This window comes from Dipteris shenzhenensis, chromosome 19 (assembly GCF_047967505.1).
Source record: "Dipteris shenzhenensis isolate YYH24624 ecotype China chromosome 19, Dip_SZ_1.0, whole genome shotgun sequence".
Taxonomy (NCBI): domain Eukaryota; kingdom Viridiplantae; phylum Streptophyta; class Polypodiopsida; order Gleicheniales; family Dipteridaceae; genus Dipteris; species Dipteris shenzhenensis.
Genome location: NC_141614.1, coordinates 53,828,949 through 53,848,561, shown reverse-complemented (window position 1 = coordinate 53,848,561; position 19,613 = coordinate 53,828,949). Strand labels below are relative to the sequence as shown.

The following is a 19,613-nucleotide window of genomic DNA, read 5'->3' as shown; positions in this document are numbered from 1 at the left end:
AACTAAATTGCAGATGTTTACCAAATTGAGAAAATATTTTTCGCAGCTGAAAATGAAAATGTTCCAAAGAAAAGAAAGTGGGCATGGGTGATTAAAAAAATGAAAATGAAAATGTTGCAGTTGATTGTATATACGTTAGAGGTTTTGTGCGAACAGGGGAATCCACGTAGGCAGGAGGGGAATCAGGAAAGTCCACGTAGGCAGGGACGGACAGGAAAGGGGGATGAGGTGGGCGAATGAGAAGGTGCCAGGTAGGAAAAGCGAAAGTGGAGGCGGGGAATAGGATATAGTTGATATGATGCCACGTGGGCGTGACAATCGACGTTTGGGCGAAGAAGAAGAAGAAGAAGAAGAAGAAGATGCGGCAACAGAACAGAGCAGAGCAGAACATTGAAGCTCCAAGAGCTTGATTAGGGTTTCCGCCATAGCTTCCTTCTCCAAATTCTTTCATCCATGGCTTCCCCCGCTGCCTTCTCTGCCCCCGCCCAGCCTTCCCCCCCTCCCTCCTGCCCCCAATTCTCTGGCCTCCGTCGCTCCTCCCCCTCCGCCCTCCGCACCCCTCCCTCTTTCGCCGATCTTCAGCTTCAGACTCGCCCTCACTCCTCCCGAGGCGTTGTCTCCATGGCCGGAACTGGAAAGGTCAGTGACCTGCTCGCAGATCTTCCTTTTCACTTTAATCCGCTCCTTGCGCTACTGCATTTCACCTGCCCCCTTAGTGGAGATCCTACATCTGTCCTCTCGGTTTTGTCTCGGGTTTGGAGGGGCTTTGTAAGTAGCCAGTTTTAGATCTTATGCTTAGTCCGTTCAGCGATCGAAGTGTTTTGAAACTTACCTGCGTTGTATTCTTCTCCCCTGTTCAACGTCCTCCGCAGATCGTCTTAAGTGCTCTTAATTGGCCATATTCTGCGCTCATCTGATGGCTTTTAGGAAACGATTTTTGAAGAATTCAATTGTGACTTTCAATTCCCAGTTTATTTTGGCAATTTTCCGGTATAAGAGTTATTATTTCAGCTGTATGCCAAGTCCTCTAAGGGCTGTTATTCACCTGAGGAGATGCGACTTAACTTTCAACGAGGGTTTTGTACGATTGCATATATGTGTGTGTACGTTTATGCATATATATGGACATTGATAAAAATCGGTGAGATATCCTATTAGCTAGTCCCTCCTTGCATGTCACTCTATGGATCGTAAATTTCGGCAGTCTTTGCATGCTATTCTATTAGCTAGTCCCTCCTTGCATGTCACTTTATGGATCGTAAAATTTCGGCAGTCTTTGCATGCTCCTATAGTCGTCTTGGTTTGTTTGTGCACGATACACTCCCTTAGTTACCATCTCCACTTCAATTGATTTTTTCGACCTGTTGCAGACGTGTGCAAGGTGGAGCTAACGTTACCCTGAGGAATCAGGATCGATGCCTATTGTATCTGTGCAGGTTCATACGGCTGCAGAACGATGGATTAACGTTGTTCCAGTGTTTGAACAATATCTTTTGATTATGGTTTTTGACGTTAGTGGATTACTACTATTATCACTATTAGGGGAGTTCGTCATATGCGCTGTTTAGTGTAGATTACATTGGTGCAGCGTTCCGTTCTACCACGCCAAGTGCACGTGCCATTGAACATTCTATTTTGCATTGTGGTTTTAATCTCAGTGACCGACACCGTGATTGACTTTACACCTAGTAGTTGGGCTTGATAACGCCTGCTCTGACTCTGTTTAGGTTCTCGAAACAGACTTGTCCAGCGGCAAGCTAGAGGAGTTATAAATTTGATTACCTGATCCCAAGCTTTTTCAATTTAACCTGTATTTGACTGTGCTAAAAATACTAGTAGGAACAACATCAACAAGAAACTGATAACAGGTGGGAGGACCTGTAGATCAAGCAGAAGCTTTTTAGAGACAAGATCTATTCCCAAGGATGGCATTTCCACTTAAGGGAAGGGCTGGACCTCGTTGAGTTGACTGCATTGTGTCACATACACATTCTTACATTGTGTACGTAGTGTGTCACATACACACTACGTACACTATGCTCTCTGGGAGATCATCACGGCCCATGTTGTAAGATCTCTTCATTAGAAGTAAAGAGGACTTAGTTCAGCAAGCATGCAAGCTAACATTGTCTCTTGCAAGCCTGGTCGGTGTTGACTGAGGAGTAGGGAAGAGTAATTACTAACTGATATAAGAGAGAATCAGGCCTACTATATTGAATACATACACACATAGACTATCATTGACAGTGGAAGACTTGAGTATGCTAACTTCGGCTTGCAGCTTTATTGCTTATGGCTGTGGCAAATCACAAGGTGAATACATCTGTGGCTATTCTCATTGCAGAGGCTGATACCACTGGGGGCTCATCCCTAATGAAGAGGCTGTAGACTGCAGGCCAAGGGGTCAGTCTGCAAATGGCGGCCTTGCACTCCCATGTGGGCTGCCTATGCTGATGTCCTTACTGTCCCACATGGACTGCCTATGTGGCAGTCTTATGTGGACTGCTATGCTGCTGCTTGTCAGTGCTCCCCTTGGTAACCCTAGATTGCCACTGCCTGCTGCTGAAGTTGCAACTCAGACTTAAGACACATTGGAATTTGTTCTCATAGGCCTTTTTTGGCCTTTGGCAGGTGTTAAGAAAGTCACACTCTCTCTCTCTCTCTCTCTCTGAGAACCTTCTATTGACTATTTGCTATGAATACCCTAATCTTTGTCTCTATGGTATATTGCATTCCTTATGATTTGCCAAACCGTCTTTGTCCTGTGATCAAAATTTATTGTGGCACTTCGCACTTACTTTGACTTTGATTAGGTATAGTGTAAGGCTCTTAGTATTGGTGATGACTTTGGCTTCTTAAGAAGAGCTTGCATTCTAGAGAGTGTTGCTCTACGCTTTTTATTTTTTGTAACCCTTGCTTCTATGTACGTTGTAGTTGAGACTTGAAATAAATTTCTGAGACTAAATGCTCTCTTATAGTTGGCATCAAAAAATTTTAAGGCTTCATGAACCAGGATTTGTAGATGCCTTGCCTCCTTATTCGTCACATGTGGAAACAGATTTCCTTTGCTTAAAATTTTTCCCAACTTTTATGGATGCTGATTGTTATCTTTGTGTTTTTTTTCTTGCAGTTTTTCGTCGGAGGCAATTGGAAGTGTGTATGTCCTGTTCTCTCCCATATTTCCAACTTTCATAATGACACATGTTGCTTGAAGTTCCAAATGATTTTTATTTTTGCATAACAGGTTGAATATGCTACTGTTGTGTGAATTTCCTAATTGAAGTATTTTTCCAATAAAGTCATATGAGTCGGCACATGCTAGACAGTACTATTAGCGAGTATTTTGATCAAAAGTATATTCTTGCAGGACAGGTAATGAGTGTTAGAAAACAGAAGGAAAGAATCACTCCAACCTCCAGCCAAGATCTCTCCCGCTCTAGCAACACTCAACTCAGATAACTGATCACAGATACAATACTCACTCAGAGAAAACTTAGACAGAGAGAGAATATATTCATCCACCGGATGGTGGGCAGAAAACTGGCTCCAGGAGAGCAATACAAAACTCAGCCAAGTGCTGAGACAAATTGAAGGAACTCTCTCTGTCAGAAGATGCCAAATCTGAGTGCACAGCACAGCCTAAAACTGAGGCTTTCTGTTCTGCACTGGATGCCAAAATGAAGGGAAGTGTGGGCCTTTTATAGGCACTGCCCAGGCCTGCTGGTATGGCCGACCAGCAGGGTCGGTCCCCTGACTGGTGACCGACCAGATCAGTCTGGAAAACCGACCAGGGTCGGCCCTGGTCGGTCGCCCTGGTTGGGCTGACTGGCCCTGCCACAGGCCCCTATAAAAGGGTGCCCTGTGCAGCCAGTCCATGCTTCTAGGAAGGCAAGGAGCCCCCCCCAAATCTCTGCTGTTTGCTGAGTCTCTCTTTCCCATCCCTCCTTACTCTCACTGCCCCTTGTCCCCACAAAACGGGGGCTCACAGGTGGGAACAGTGAGTCTCTAACACCCCCCCTCAATGTCACAACTGTGGGCCAATCCCCATGCGTTTGATGAGGTGCTCCATCTGTTCTCGAGGGAGTGCCTTCGTGAAAAGGTCGGACAAATTGTCGGCGGTCGGGCAGTAGGTAAGCTCGATCACGTCGTCGATGATGAGCTCTCGAACAAAATGGTAATGAACTTCGATGTGTTTGGTCCGCGCATGGTACACTGGATTCTTGGCAATAGCTATGCAACTCTGATTGTCGCACATCAGCATTGTCGCATTCTCGTGACACACGTCCATGTCCTCCAGAATCCATCTCAACCACAATGTCTCACAAGCTGCTGTACACGCGGCTCTGTACTCTGCCTCTGTAGATGAAAGGGACACTGTGGGTTGCTTCTTACTTAGCCAAGAGATGGCTCCAGATGCAAGTAAGAAACAATATCCTGTCGTCGACCTTCTGGTGTCAACATCACCTGCCCAATCACTGTCACAGAACCCGCCTAGTTCAATGCCTTTGGTGTGCTGATCCCAAAGGTGCAAGTACCCTTCAGATACCTCAGCACTCGTAAACCTGCATTCCAATGATTCTTCCTGGGAGAAGCAGAGAATTGACATAATAGCCCAACTGCATAACAAATATTAGGGCGCGTATTGGTAAGGTAAAGCAAACTTCCTACCAATCGTCGATACAAAAGAGTATCAACCAGCTGAGATGTGTCGTGAACACTTAGCTTAAGCCCGACCTCCATGGGAGTTAATGCTGTTCTGCAATCCCCCATCTGAAATCTCTTCAGAATTTCTCTACAATATTTCTCCTATGAAATGAAGATCCTGTCCTTAGCCTGCTTTACTTCAATCCCAAGGAAGTAATGTAATAACCCAAGGTCAGTCATCTCAAACTCAGACATGAGTAGCTCCTTGACCTGTGAAATCTTCTTGACATGATCACCTGTCAAGATAAGATCATCAACATAGAGGATGAGTACCAATGGCAATCCCTTCTCAATGAACAAGTAAAGGTTTGCCTCAGAAGGACTCTGACTGAGCCCTATCTTCTGAAAGAACATATCAATCCTTTGGTACCAAGCTTTGGGGGCCTGTTTCAGCCCGTATAACGCCTTCTTCAACCTGCAGACCTTTAATGGGGACACTGGATCTTGAAAGCTCGGTGGCTACTCCACATATACCTCCTCCTCCAGGGTTCCATTAAGGAATGCGGACTTCACATCCATTTGAAAAATAGGCCACTGGAATTGGGCAGCAAGGGCAATCACTGTCCGGATAGTAACCATGCGGGCTGTTTGAGCAAAACCTTTCACTACCAACCTTGCTTTATACTTATCCAAGCTACCGTCAGATTTGTATTTAAGTTTGTATACCCACTTAGTGCCAATGACTTTCCGTCGAAGGGGCCTGGCCACTAAGTCCCATGTATGGTTCTTCAGGATAGCATCCATCTCTGCCTGCATGGCAGCCTGCCATTCGGGATTGTCCTTCGCCTCCGCGAAGGTTCTTGGCTCAACAATCTGAGCCACCAAAGCAAAATTCACGGATGGGGTCTTTTGAAGACGTTGAGACCGACGCAATCCGGAACTGCTACTCTCGGGTAATGAGGTGACACGAGACTCTTCCAATGTCCGGAGGTACCATTGGGGCAACTTTTTATGCTTCTCTGTGGGAGGAGGAACGGGAACTTCTGCTGGAACATCTGCTCTTCCTGAGTATCGGGTGGAATATCAGCTTTTGATTGGGTAACCTCTTGAATGGTCAATCTGGGACGGGGTGGGATCGGGGGTTGAACAATCTCCTCCTCCTCAATCTGAGGCTCCTCCTGGGGTTCAGGTTCTTTTTCCGCGAAGACAACATCACGACTGATGAGTATTTGCTTCATTACTGGATCGAAGAGGCGGTAGGCCTTGGATTCTTCACTATACCCAACAAAGATACATTGTCTGCTTTGGGAATCAAGCTGGGTCCTGTCTTCCTTGGGCACATGCACCCACGCGTTAGAACCAAAAATGCGGAGATGAGTAATAGAGGGCTTCTTACCATAAAATGCCTCATATGGAGTCTTGTCCTTGACGGCCTTCGTCTTGGTCCGGTTGAGAATATGTACCGCTGTATTGATAGCTTCACTCCAATAGGCTTTAGAAAGATTTCTCCCTCGGAGCATAGCAAGCCCTGTCTCGGTGGTGGTTCTATGCTTTCTCTCGGCTACCCCGTTTTGCTGAGAAGTATGTGCTGTGGTGAGTTGTCGCTTGATCCCATGCTTGCGACAAAATGTATTAAACTCACTTGAGGTGAATTCTCCCCCCCTGTCTGTGCGAAATGTCTTGACATCTTCCCCTGTCTCCTTTTCAACTCTAGCCTTCCAGTCTTTGAATTTCTCAAAAGCCTGAGACTTTTTAGCCAAACAATATACCCAAGTCATTCTACTGAAATCATCCACAAAGAGAAGTGAATACCTGGATCCTGCCCATGATGCAGTAGACATTGGACCACAAATGTCGGCGTGAACCAACTCAAGTGGTTTGCTGGCCCGAAACGAAGCTTCTTGTGGGAACTTATCCCTGTGCTGCTTGCCTTCTAGACAAGCCCTACAGGCATCATCCTTGCCTGTAATTGGTGGAAGTCCATCCACCATCTTCGACTTTGACATTTCAGCCAAGATTCCATAGCTGACGTGACCGAAGCGCTCATGCCAAAGTTTGGACTTTCCGTGATCATAATGAACCAACATTGCACTGAGACGGTACAGTCCATTCTCTTCAACACCCTGTGCCACCACTTGCCCACTCCCTTTGGATGTCACGGTAACCTTACCATCTTGAAAAAGAACTGCCATGTTGTTTTTGTCCATCTGACTTACAGATAGTAAATTCTTGCAAAGGTCGGGTACATAAAGTACTCTAGAGATATCCTTCTCCTCACCGCCCGTGGTAATGAAAGGAATGCTACCTATGCCCTTCACAGGACATGTCCGGCTATCCCCGATAGAAACTTTGGAATCCGGGTGTGTACTGTCCATGGTTTTGAACCACGTCCTTCTGTTGGACATGTGCTTAGAAGCACCGCTGTCAACATACCAACCCTCTTGACCTTCACTAACTGCATAAGCTGAACAATGTTCACTGAGTAAGAATAACTGTCCAGTTGTCACATTGGCAGAATCACTCTTAGGCTCTTCTTTGTTTTTGGCTTCTCTCTTTCGCTTTTGATCCGCCTTCTTCTTCCGGCATTCTTTGGCGGAGTGGCCAAGCTTTTCACAGTAAAAGCACTTCATTTTCTTCTTATGTTCAGCGTCCTCTGATTTCTTGGAATCCTTTGACTTGCCTTTGCCAGGCTTGTCTTTGGCAACCAATGCCTTTTCGTCGGTTTGCGTGAAGAGTTTCTCTCGAGCCTCCTCCTGAAGTAGGAGTGGACAAAGCTCCTCAAAGTTGATTGGCTTTGTCCGTTGACCCGCAGTGACCGTAGTCACAAAACTTTTGAAACTCCGTGGCAACTTGTGGAGTGTGAGTAATGCTAATTGACTTGAGTCCACCTTCTGACCAACCGCTGCGAGCTGGTCCCGCACAACTTTCACCTTCGTCAGATGATCATGAACACTATCACCCTCATTCATATCAAGGTTATAAAGCTGATGCTGCAGTGTGATGATACGAGCTGTATTATCGGTTTCATACAGCTCCTTCAGTATGGTCCACGCCTCTGAAGACGTTTCTGCCAACTGGATATGAGGAATAACAGAATCTGCTGTCGTGCCTATAAGCATTGCTAAGGCCTGAGCATCCCTCTCCTCCCATGCACAGAGCTCATCCGCATCTGCTTCAGCTAGAACTTCACCTCTCTTGTCCACAATGTCCTTCGGCTTTTCTTCGGTCCCATTGACAATCTTCCACAACCTCCGTGCCAACAGATGGCTTCGGATCTTGACTTTCCAGATTGGAAAGTTTGTACCATCGAGCTTTCCAGCTTCACCGAAATTAGGGATAAAGGAAGAAGGAAGATGACTGGAGAAGGAGGAAGGACGAGCAATGGATGTAGAGGCTTCTGATCGCTGATCCATCTCGGTGAATAGCTAAAAAACTTGAATAACTGAAACAGAAATAAATGAACTGACCTTCTGTACTGAACTGAGCTGAAAACAGAGTTGCCAGAGAGTGTTTTTGATGAGGAAGAGTCGAGAGCCTATGGCTCTGATACCATGTTAGAAAACAGAAGGAAAGAATCACTCCAACCTCCAGCCAAGATCTCTCCCGCTCTAGCAACACTCAACTCAGATAACTGATCACAGATACAATACTCACTAAGAGAAAACTTAGGCAGAGAGAGAATATATTCATCCACCGGATGGTGGGCAGAAAACTGGCTCCAGGAGAGCAATACAAAACTCAGCCAAGTGCTGAGACAAACTGAAGGAACTCTCTCTGTCAGAAGATGCCAAATCTGAGTGCACAGCACAGCCTAAAACTGAGGCTTTCTGTTCTGCACTGGATGCCAAAATGAAGGGAAGTGTGGGCCTTTTATAGGCACTGCCCAGGCCTGCTGGTATGGCCGACCAGCAGGGTCGGTCCCCTGACTGGTGACCGACCAGATCAGTCTGGAAAACCGACCAGGGTCGGCCCTGGTCGGTGGCCCTGGTTGGGCCGACTGGCCCTGCCACAGGCCCCTATAAAAGGGTGCCCTGTGCAGCCAGTCCATGCTTCTAGGAAGGCAAGGAGCCCCCCCCCCCCAAATCTCTGCTGTTTGCTGAGTCTCTCTTTCCCATCCCTCCTTACTCTCACTGCCCCTTGTCCCCACAAAACGGGGGCTCACAGGTGGGAACAGTGAGTCTCTAACAATGAGACCTACTTGATTAGCAAGTTACTTGTTTTTCTGTGATGAAGACCTGAAGGGAACAAGGGTTTTATTCCTCAAGGGATTGATGAAATTGCCATTATGGGCCATCAATGATGGTGTATTGAATTGATACACAACTTTAAACAAACATGTTCATCGCATTTGGGATCCATGATGACCCTTTTTGGGACGTGTCAATAAAACAAGCCCAAAAAAGGTGCTTCTGTGTGTGAGGTGAATTCAAGTGAAGAAAAAATTGAAAGAATGGTGTTCTAAATTTGTATGATTGGACTTATTCTAGTCTTATCACTGAATTCTTGTAGAATCAGCTACGGTTGGAGGTAGGCATGGAGGCTAGAGCGAAGCATATGGCTTTTGGGATTGGCATAAATATGTTTATGACTTGTTGGCTACCCGGCTTATAAAATACGCAGGCAAAAAGGCATAAGGTATATTGAGTATTTTCTAACTGTTATATACCTCATCAGGAGGTAGGATGCAAAGTTTCACCTCCTGGCTGCACCCCCAGCTGCTTTCCTCCTCTTGGGCCTCATAGGGATGGTCAGGGTGTTGGAATGTGAGGGTCACCTCCCCACTTGTGAGCCCCCATAGGAGGAGCACATGGAGGAGGAGGACTTACTGTATAGGATGGGGGGGAGACTGAGGTTTAGGGCTGCCATGTGGGCAGCAGTCTGGCTGCCACATGGCCAGCACATAGATCTACTGTTAGCTCAAGGTTGTGAAGGTACCTGGGCGGGTACAGCAGCAGGTATGGCAGGTACAAAAGGTACTACAGGTGGTACAGCAACAGCAGCAGGTACACTATGGACAGGGCAGTACAGAAGGCCTGCAGCACTCCGGCAGAGGCAGGAGCAGCTGCGATTGGTTGGCTACAGAGCAAGGGTTGCAGGCTTGGTCTGGTGCTGCGGCAGGTATAGGTGGTCCGCCGCAGTCTGGAGCAGGGACCAAAAGCAAGGCGCCTGCAGCAGAGGCCTTAAAGAGGCCGGGAGGCAGATCGGCTGACCTGGAACATTAAAGCCTGGGGCTGGCTGGCAGACTGCCAGGTCAGCCAGTATGTGGGTGCTGGTTAGCCAATATGGGGGCCCTGTACCCTCAGTGCTGTTTAAAAAGGCCCTTATTGTGGGGCAGACATTCATTCAGAAGCCCAGCCTGCAGATTATTTTTCAGGGATAAGAGCATATTGAGATTGAAGGATCAACACATCAGTTCTTGCAGGGCAGAATTCCGGACATCCAGAGCACACCTTGGTGCCCTTGTCTTTGCTTCTCACTTGCTATATTTCTACATCCCACGGTCCCCACTTGGAGCCGACCTAGGTGTTTTCTAGCTTGTCCATCCCAATTTCGCCACCAAGCACATCCCACCACACGTACACTACCTATCAAGAGATTCACTTTGATCACAATTTAGCTCCACATACACTGCCCGTCTCTTTGCTATGGTTGTTGATCTTTATGATATCATCCTATTAAAGGATAGAGCTACCTTGATTACCCACTCCCTTCATGATGACACTCTTTGGTCTTTTTCCCACACCACTAGATCCACCCGCCCACACCCATTGGATTGGCCCCTTACAATAGCTGGTATGATGATTTGTGTAAGGCCTTGCGCCGTCAACGCAGATTCGAGACCAAGTTTCACCTTTTGATTGAGACAGAGACCAAACGAGAATATCTTTGTCTAGTCCATTGAAAGAAGAGGGACTTCATCCACCATAATGACGAGAAATTACTAAACATTTTGTTTAGTAGTAAGTCCAAGGACGTCTGGCAAAAGTTTCTTGAGCGGAGGTCCCCCATACCCCCTTACAGACTTAATCATCTGGCAAACGTGCACACATCTTGTATGACATCCCTCATCAGTTGGCACTAGATCTTCCACAGCTATCTCACCCTACTTCTTGTTCACTCTTTACCATCAATGATATCAAACATGCAACTCTCAAGCTACACAATAGCCAAGCCAAATATCATGAGGGTTTATGCACTGAGTACATTGCATATGGACTTAGCACTCTAGCTCCGATCTTCGCCAACCTACTGGACGAAGCAGTTTGCACCGGTTTCCCACACACATGGATCCTTAACAACATTGTATCGATCCGTAAGGCAAGGGATCCCATGAGTGTCCAAAAAACTACGGGGCATGTCATGTCCAAGATTTGTGCATCAATACTTGACTCTTAGCTTAGTCGATTTTTGGAGTGTGAGGGATCCAGCGCTTTGGGCAGGTAGGCTTCGAGCAAACCATGCTATGATGGACTACTGTTTTATGTTGAGAGGCATCATTGAGGAGCTAGGACAAGGAAATAGAGAGTCTATTGTTGCTTGGTGATATTTGCAAACTACTAGGTTGATTGCACTTGTAACCCACTCGAATACCTATGTGGTAGGATTACCATGCTCATCCAAAAATGCTTCTTGAAATACTTGCTGCAAGGGTGGAAAACCAAGTCACATGTGGAGTCACATGTGGAGGTGGCAAGTACAATGGCATGCAAGGAAAGGGAAAATTAATTTGCCAGTGCGGAACTTCCAAAAAAGCATTGGGGTTGCCAAGAGGCAAATCAAAGAAGACTTCTTGATTATCAGAGAGATGATCAACCAAAAACGAATGCCGCTCCGGGGATGCCTGGACTACAATGTTTGAATAATGCAGAAATGTGAAGTATGCATGCCTATGTCCAAGCAACATCCCCGGGACAACAATTAAGCGAAGTGGTACCAGAAAATCAGGGTTGAGTAGTAGAAGCGTTTGTGCCATTGTATGGTCCTCCGAGTCCGCAGCCACTACTTGTATGGTGGTCTAGGTTTGTCCTTTAGCTAGAGCCTCTAAACTTGTTGTATGTCCTGTGGTAGTCGAGGTGTGTGTACCCACCAATTGTGTGGTTGTGTGTGCCTATTGGCCCAACTGCTCCATCATCATCGGGCCCTCTAGGTCGAGCAGCTGTACTTAGATGGTTCTGAGGCTTGTTGAGCTGCCACATCAGAGCCTAGATCTGCTCAAGGGTGGCCACCTTGCCGCATAGGGACACATTCTGTGAACAAACTTATTGGAGTTCACTAGCAAAGTTCATAGATGCTTTAATCTTTTGCTCCTAATGCATCATGAGTCGACATTGTGAATCCACCTTGTTCTATGAGATGTGGAGCAGACCCATCGCTTCTTGGTACTAATGTGCCAACCCTACGTGCTCTACCTACAAGTCAACGTGTGTTGCCTTCAAACTCTCCAATTTGGCTCTTGTCTGTAGATGCCGGTCGCCCATGTGGCCTACCGGCGCCATGTAGAAATCGCAGGCACCCTTCGTGACCTGATTGTGATCTTGCCTTTCATGGAGTGGGTGGAAGACTATGTGTCACAATATGTTGTACTATCTGAGAAGCTTTCAAGGTGGTCTGTTGAAGCTATGCCAATTGGCAGAGATAAAGATCCTGAGGCATGACATTTTTAAAATGAAGACAAGGGATCTATGCCCTCACCTAAAATGACATGCCGAAGGGCCGAAAGAACGATGCCTCTTGCAAAGTCAGGGATATATTTGCATTCTTTGGGTGACTCCTCACTCTGCATCGAAGAAGTCCTGACACTAATTGTTGGCATTGGCGTGCAGAGCTTCCTGAGAGTTGCTTTCGTGGTCGGGTCAATAAAACGAGTTCCTTGAAAACTAAGATTCGGCACAGTTATTGGCTTAGAAGGGTAAGTCGTCGTGCCTTTTGGAATGATAGGTGAAACACCAGGACTAGCCATCAGCGACAACCTTGCACTTTTGATTGAATGTGTTTACATTTCCTTGGGCATCCTCTGCTCTTACTTTCTCTGTCGGGCTACCCAACCGACTGGTATCCATTTCGTCGCCTTGAGCATCCGAGGCTATCTACAGGATCGGTTGGGTCGCTGCACTTCTTTGAGTCTTTGCAGTAGCCTGAGGATTGTCCTTGAGAAGGGACTACTCTTTGACATCCCCTTATCGTTTCCCTTATGCCGCTTTTTCTCTACATTCTCCTTGATGCCCCTTCCTTCGCCGGTTGCTATACCCTCCTATATGCAGATAATGTTGTCCTACTCTCATCCTTAGCAGAGGCCTCCACGACACTTGGATGCACTGCATACTTTGTGCGAGACACAACCTTGGTAAAACCAAGGTCATGATCTTCAATACATCCCGAGCATCCACACACAGAGAGCACTTTGCTCTAGATGGAGATTGTTGCATCCTATACTTGCTTGGGGGTTCTTTTTTCTGCCCGATTTCAGGATGCGACTAGTGATGCAGAGGCTCGATTGAGTAGGGATACGTTGTGCTTGCTAGACTTGAGCAGTGAATCGTTTCACTCTCATTTTTCATGATCCTTGTTGAGAGCTAGATCTATGAGGTACAGAGTGGGTTCAAGTGGAGAGGCTTTAGCTTCTCTTGATGTCACAGATGATGCGCAGTAAGCCCTCAGTCACATATCAGATAGTCCTAGCTGAGTTCGGAGCCTCCCCACTACAGCTTGATGCAATATTCCAGGTTTTCGCGTACATTTACCGCGTCAGAGATTACGGCTCTTGTACCACATGCCGATGTAGGTTACCATGGCTTTGGCAGCAAGATCAGAGGTTTTACTACGCGTGCAAATGCAAATGGTTTGAGAGTTTGGGCTCCACATGGACAGATTACATCCCTTTCCGTATAGCATTGAGACCCCCTCTGTTTCGCTCACATATCAGAAGGTGAACTAGGATATCCGAGAGGATGTCTTACGACCATACACATTCAGGATTTCATCTCCCCCATTGCTTGAGGATATAGATCTGGGGCTCCTCTCACATAGACTTCGTATTGAGAGTGGGTATACCCAGAGTGGGTCGCATCTACTTTATGTGATCGACAAGAGATCGAGTTGGAGGAGCTCTTTGTTTCAGATGCCCTGTATACTATGAGATCCTAGCTCGCTATCATTGTCTCTTCAAGGATGGCTTTGGACCCCTATCTAGTTTCTTGTCCTACCCAAATCAACAATACCTAGTGGCTTTCATTCATGAGGCCGTCCGACACAGATAGGCAAGATTAGGGTATATATCGAGACTCCACTCAGAGCATGATCATTGAGTTTTCCTAGTCTAACAGCATGGACTAGTAAGCATCAAGGAGACGACGGATCGGAGGACCAAAGGGGGAGACACAACAGCCCCACCAACGGGTTGAGGCACATATTAGATTTGAGGGACCTTCCATCCATGCTCACCAGACCAAAGACATGACCGTGATAGTAGCACTTGTTTGACGCAAAGCCATAGCTAGGAGACCACACCGGACCACACGTGTCGAGGAATAAGGGGCTTAAAGGAGGAGGTACCATCCTCAATGCCCCATCACAAGCTTCATGCTACCACAGCCTGTTGGGTTCTCACTTAGGCTTGCCCCCCTTGCTAGAGTGATGCCACGTCGCCTTTCCATGTGATCAGGGAGTTTTTTCTTATGTATTGGTATCGCTATGATTATGGATATGTTGTATTTGTCTTGGGTGTTGATGACCTCTTAGAGGTAAGAGGCTCCACCCTTTGAGCTCATTGTATCAGGTTCTTTCAATCTCATAGAACCTTTGGTCTGTCGAAGACATTTAATAAGCTCTCTCTCTCTCTCTCTCTCTCTCTCTCCCTTTTCTTCTTTCCTCTTTTGTTATCTTCCTTTTTGCTGTCGTAGTTTTTGTTGTTTGGGTTGGGAATTTATAATTAAGTAGTCATTGTTCCTACCCAATAAGTATTTTTTTTCCAAGAAAATTACTTGATTAAGTATGAATGAAAACTGCGAGAGCAAGCTCAAGTGTGCGAGTACATCATGCAATGCACGAGGAAAAAAAAACAGCTCAAAATTGGCTAATAAAAAACCAAGGCGGAGGCTGAAAATGCCACCTCAACCCTGAGGGAGACTCAGAGAATCAATCAGTATTTTCAAAACCGAAATGGCAGCTTATGCTTGGGTTGTGATGAGAACATAAGTGTAGCTTTACCTACTAATTCATTTGTACTAGTATTTTTCTCTGTCACTGTTAGTTTTGTTTCACATCTTTTACAAACCCCTTCTTCCCTTGTCTCTTTTTCTCTCTCTTTTGTTCTTTTGCTCATTTGAAGGAAAGATTCATTTGTAAGATTGGATATGTTTTAGTCGTATAAAGGCATGTATGTATTTATGTGCGTGCGCACACACACACATGATTAGATTCTAGTGTCTGAGCATCATCTCTGAATTCTTGCATGACGTGTGGCTGCATATGAGTCGATGATGAGATAGTCTACCACACCTGATTGTTTTGGAGTGGTACATGTGCAAGCCCTCATATGCTTGCGGAAACGGGCAGCTGCTGGTAGAGAGAGAGAGAGAGAGAGAGAGAGAGAGAGAGAGAGGGGTTGCAGATTAACAAAATTTATTTCACAGAATGGTTCAAAGGACTCCATTGCCAAGCTGGTAGGAGATTTAAATGAGGCAAAGTTGGAGGATGAAGTAGGTCAGTATTGGTTTCAATCAATGCAGTACCTCACAGCGTGAACTCCTTTGCCACTAATGGAACATGACTCAATTATTCCCCTCCCATTAAGAATCACAATCAGTAATTTATGTAAAACAACTTCCAGCAATGCCCATTACTTTTCCAAGTTTTCAGTTCAAAGAGTAAGATTTCATGTATATGGAATCCAGGCTATACTTGTCTATAGTTGCTTTGCTTTGAGGAGATGTGTTTTTTCTTGCACATAGGTTATACCAGGATACAAATTGAAGTTTTCATTGTGATGTATTCAGTGGGCATTTTGTTTAGTCTGCCTTGTTATTGTTGAATGATTGAGCAGATATTGTGGTCGCCCCTCCATTTGTTTACCTAGACCAAGTTGTAAAGTCCCTTACAAAGCGCATCCAAGTTTCTGCTCAAAATTCATGGGTTGGAAAAGGTGGAGCTTTCACTGGAGAAATCAGGCAAGTTTCTCCTTAATGCGCGAGTTTGGTTCTCTAAGGCCCTGAGCATTTGTACATTTGAATAAATAGTTCGCAGATATGTGGCATTAAGTTGTTGGTGGCATTTTGGAAGTATGTGGTCTTAAAACTGTTTTCGATCTTACACAGTGCCCATCAAGCGAAGGACATTGGCTGCGATTGGGTTATTCTTGGTCATTCAGAGCGCAGACACATCATTGGTGAATCAAGCGATGTAAGCAAAATGTAGAAATAAATATGCAGAAAAGTAGAAATGAAGACTGACTGTTACCTTTTTGTTTTGTTTTTTGCATGCGAATCAAATAAGGTACATTTGTGGATGGGCTACTGATCTGTGTATGAACAGTTTATAGGTAAAAAGTCTGCATATGCAATTGGACAGAACTTGAAAGTCATTGCATGTGTTGGTGAGAAACTAGAGGAACGTGAAGCAGGAAAGACCTTTGATGTATGCTTTGAGCAGCTCAAGGCATTTGCAGGTGAGTACCACCTGTTAGGCAATACTTGTTCATAAGTTTCCACCTCTTCCTATCCAAAAAGAGCTGGCGATATATCATATTCTCTTCGTCTCAAAAGTTCTTCTTCCTAAACTCATGATTATATGTGTGACCTTTTTGTTTTTGTAGATGAATTGCCAAGTTGGTCAGATGTGGTCATTGCTTATGAACCTGTCTGGGCCATAGGCACTGGCAAAGTGGCAACACCACAACAGGCACAGGAAGTGCATGAAGCTATTCGTAAATGGTTGAGTGAAAACGTTTCTCCTGAAATTGCTTCTCAGACTCGTATAATCTATGGTGGTAAATGAACGATACTGTGGTTCTTTTTGCCTCACATGCTTTCACTTAACCGAATGCTTTTTATTTGGTTCAAATTGATAAGGCAAATATGAATAAGGTAAGTTCCAGTTTAACCTTGCTGTATGTAGTCCGTTTGTTTGGATGAGTATGCCAATGCCTGCAGAATTGTCAGTAATTCCAAAATTCAAGGTGAGACCTTGTGAATGTTTATACGGGTGTAATACTAGCATGTATCCATCACTTCTATCTTTGCAGGTTCTGTGAATGGAGCTAATTGTGCAGAGCTAGCAAAGGAGGAGGATATCGATGGTTTTCTTGTTGGAGGAGCCTCTTTGAAGGTCAGTTGGTGTTAACCTTCTGTCTTTTATGTTTGGTATAGCTCCTCTTATGCTATCAACTTGCCTTTTGTAGTATGTTAAAGGCTTCATGCTGGTTTTAAGGATTGGTAAAGCTAGCTGTGAAACTGAAGGTCAGAGTAGTTTGTTCTATGTCACAAGGCACCATTTGTGCAATAGAGGGATAATATAGAACAAACAAAGCCAGCAGTGAAATACACTGGAAAAATACATTGGTTTGAGGTTGAGAGCACCACCTATAGGGGTAAATATTAGTGCAAGAGGGATTGTGACAGCATTAACATTGGAGAATACTCAAGATCTATGCATGCAATGAAAGATATGCTCAGATAACAAAACAGTCAGAAAGAGAGAGTTGACATAATGAAAAGCATAGGTCTTAGTGGAGAATACATCTTCAAGGAAAACTACACCTGGACTCACAGCAACGAGCCATGTAGAGATAGACATTGACAGCCAGCAGGGGCTGGTAGAGCCCAAGGTCCAGACGGCGATCAAACATCTACATCTCCTCAGACCTAGGGGCCTTGTTGGAGAACTACATTATCAAGGAAAACTACACCTTGACTCACAGAAACAAGCCATTGTAATACAGATGTTGTCGACAACCAGTTGGGGCTGGTAGAGCCTGAGTTCAGGCGGTTGAGGACACTTCACTATTCTGACACGAAGGAGAGCTACAAACACAACAAAAGGATTAGAAACCACTCTAGCTTGAAGCAATGCAATAGCAAATTGCTGCCAAGACACTCACGGTTGCGCGGTCCTGATCGCGTGGCCCATCAGCAACAACTTGGTCCACTGCGCCACCATCACTGTCCACCTTTATCACAACGACACTCGTAGTTGCAACCACAGTTGAGATTGTGCCTTGTTTGATCCGGATTGCCCATGACACATAGGGAGCCAAATCTACTATAGCATTTTCAGGCACGAACCGTATGTTGCCCTCGAACACTTTGGCTTTCACCACTAATGTTGTTGTATCAACATGCAAAGAGTAGTAGCAGCTACCTCCTTCGCCAGGGCCTTTTGCGCAAGGCACTGTGCCTTCAATTCTGTAGAACGAGTCAGGCTACAGTATGTCTTTGTACTGCTAAACAAATGCATGCGACACAATCAAAGTGATCATCTCGTAGTTGTGCGCGCCATCATCTCAAATGCCACCTTTGCATGCTGAACTTCCACATGCTCTTCCTATTAACCCATGGCTGCTAATTATTCATCCCTAAGAAGGTTTGCTTTCCCAACAATTAACACATGGTATGAACTTGCATGGATGTTTTAGCCATTTAAATTCCAGCATATAAAGCACAGCTAAAAAGCGAGAATCAGGGCCCTCAAATTATGGCAGGATGTGTATAGCAACATGTTTCGATTGAATTCAGAAGTTTGTTACATCTGTGTTTATATGATCACAGACCATATGTATGTAAGTATTATAACCTGGAGGATAGATCTAATTTTGGGACATTGCATCTTGTTGAGTACAATTTATGCAGAAATTACATGATATTAGATTGCACGTATATTGCATTATTGTAATTTAGGAGCCTATTTTCATGGTGATTTCGTTTCTTTTCTTACGATTTCACAAAGACAAGGTCTTTTGAAACGTAGATTAATCTCCAATGATGATTGGGAGAATTCAATTACACATAACTGCTGCCAGAAAACAATGGGGAAGCAGGACACACATGCTGTTACTTTGTATGCAGTCAGTAAGGTGGTCAAAATTAGATGAAAAAAGGAATCCATGAGGCTGAATTTTCTCGCTGTTCTTAAAGTAACATAAGCTCAATCTCTATAAGCTGCACTAATTTATCTCTTTGGGGATGCCAGGGTCCAGAATTTGCATCGATTTGCAACTCAGTGACATCTAAAAGGGTGGTGGTCTGAGTAACCCTTGGAGACGTGGTCCTGGTGTGGGCACCCGATAAAATGTTGGAACTGAATCATAATTTGAGTATTCTGAACGAGCCAATGTTTAACTTCCCACTCAGTAGAGATTAATAAAAATTGACTGAGCAGCTTAGCAGTTGGAGTCCTTTTTGCTTGGAAACAGGAATGAGTTCACATCAAAGAGTTTGGACAACACTTGTGCTGAAATTTTTTTAAATTGGCAAGGAAGACTCGGCTTTTGTGTAAGCAAGCTCCAGCTGTAATAAGCTAGCCAGAATATTTCTTTTGAATTTCCAATGGTTAACGCTCTGGTTTATGGGAATCTTTGGGACTCTCTCTTTCTCTCTCTCTCTCTCTCTCTCGCTCTCTCTCTCTCTGTGTCTCTCTGGCAAGAAAGTTTGTTCCATGGTGTCTCAGGGAGGTTGCATCTGTTGTAAACTGGACAGGGTGTCTGGTCATGTAGATTGCCCACTATTGATTTCCACTTGATAAGTAAGTTTCCAATTTGTAGGTATCAAAGTTAATGTATGGTAGTGCAACACCATCTGGCAAGAAAGTTTGTTCCATGGTGCCTCAGGGAGGTTGCATCTGTTGTAAACTGGACAGGGTGTCTGGTCATGTAGATTGCCCACTCTATTGATTTCCATGTCTTGATAAGTAAGTTTCCAATTTGTAGGTATCAAAGTTAATGTATGGTAGTGCAACACCATCATTCAAATTGCATTAAT

The 19,613-nt window shown here is 45.1% G+C and overlaps 1 protein-coding gene across 1 annotated transcript; it reads left to right on the top strand.

Annotated features, from left to right (window-relative positions):
* Positions 1 to 344: 344 nt before the first annotated feature.
* Positions 345 to 19,199, top strand: LOC147890645 (triosephosphate isomerase, chloroplastic-like). Its single transcript, XM_087390735.1, has 9 exons — positions 345 to 639; positions 3,131 to 3,157; positions 15,276 to 15,345; positions 15,686 to 15,809; positions 15,957 to 16,041; positions 16,174 to 16,306; positions 16,454 to 16,627; positions 16,883 to 16,965; positions 18,826 to 19,199. Exons 1-9 carry the CDS (start codon positions 454 to 456, stop codon positions 18,880 to 18,882), a joined length of 939 nt encoding a protein of 312 aa, XP_087246861.1. The 5' UTR covers positions 345 to 453; the 3' UTR covers positions 18,883 to 19,199.
* Positions 19,200 to 19,613: the final 414 nt, after the last annotated feature.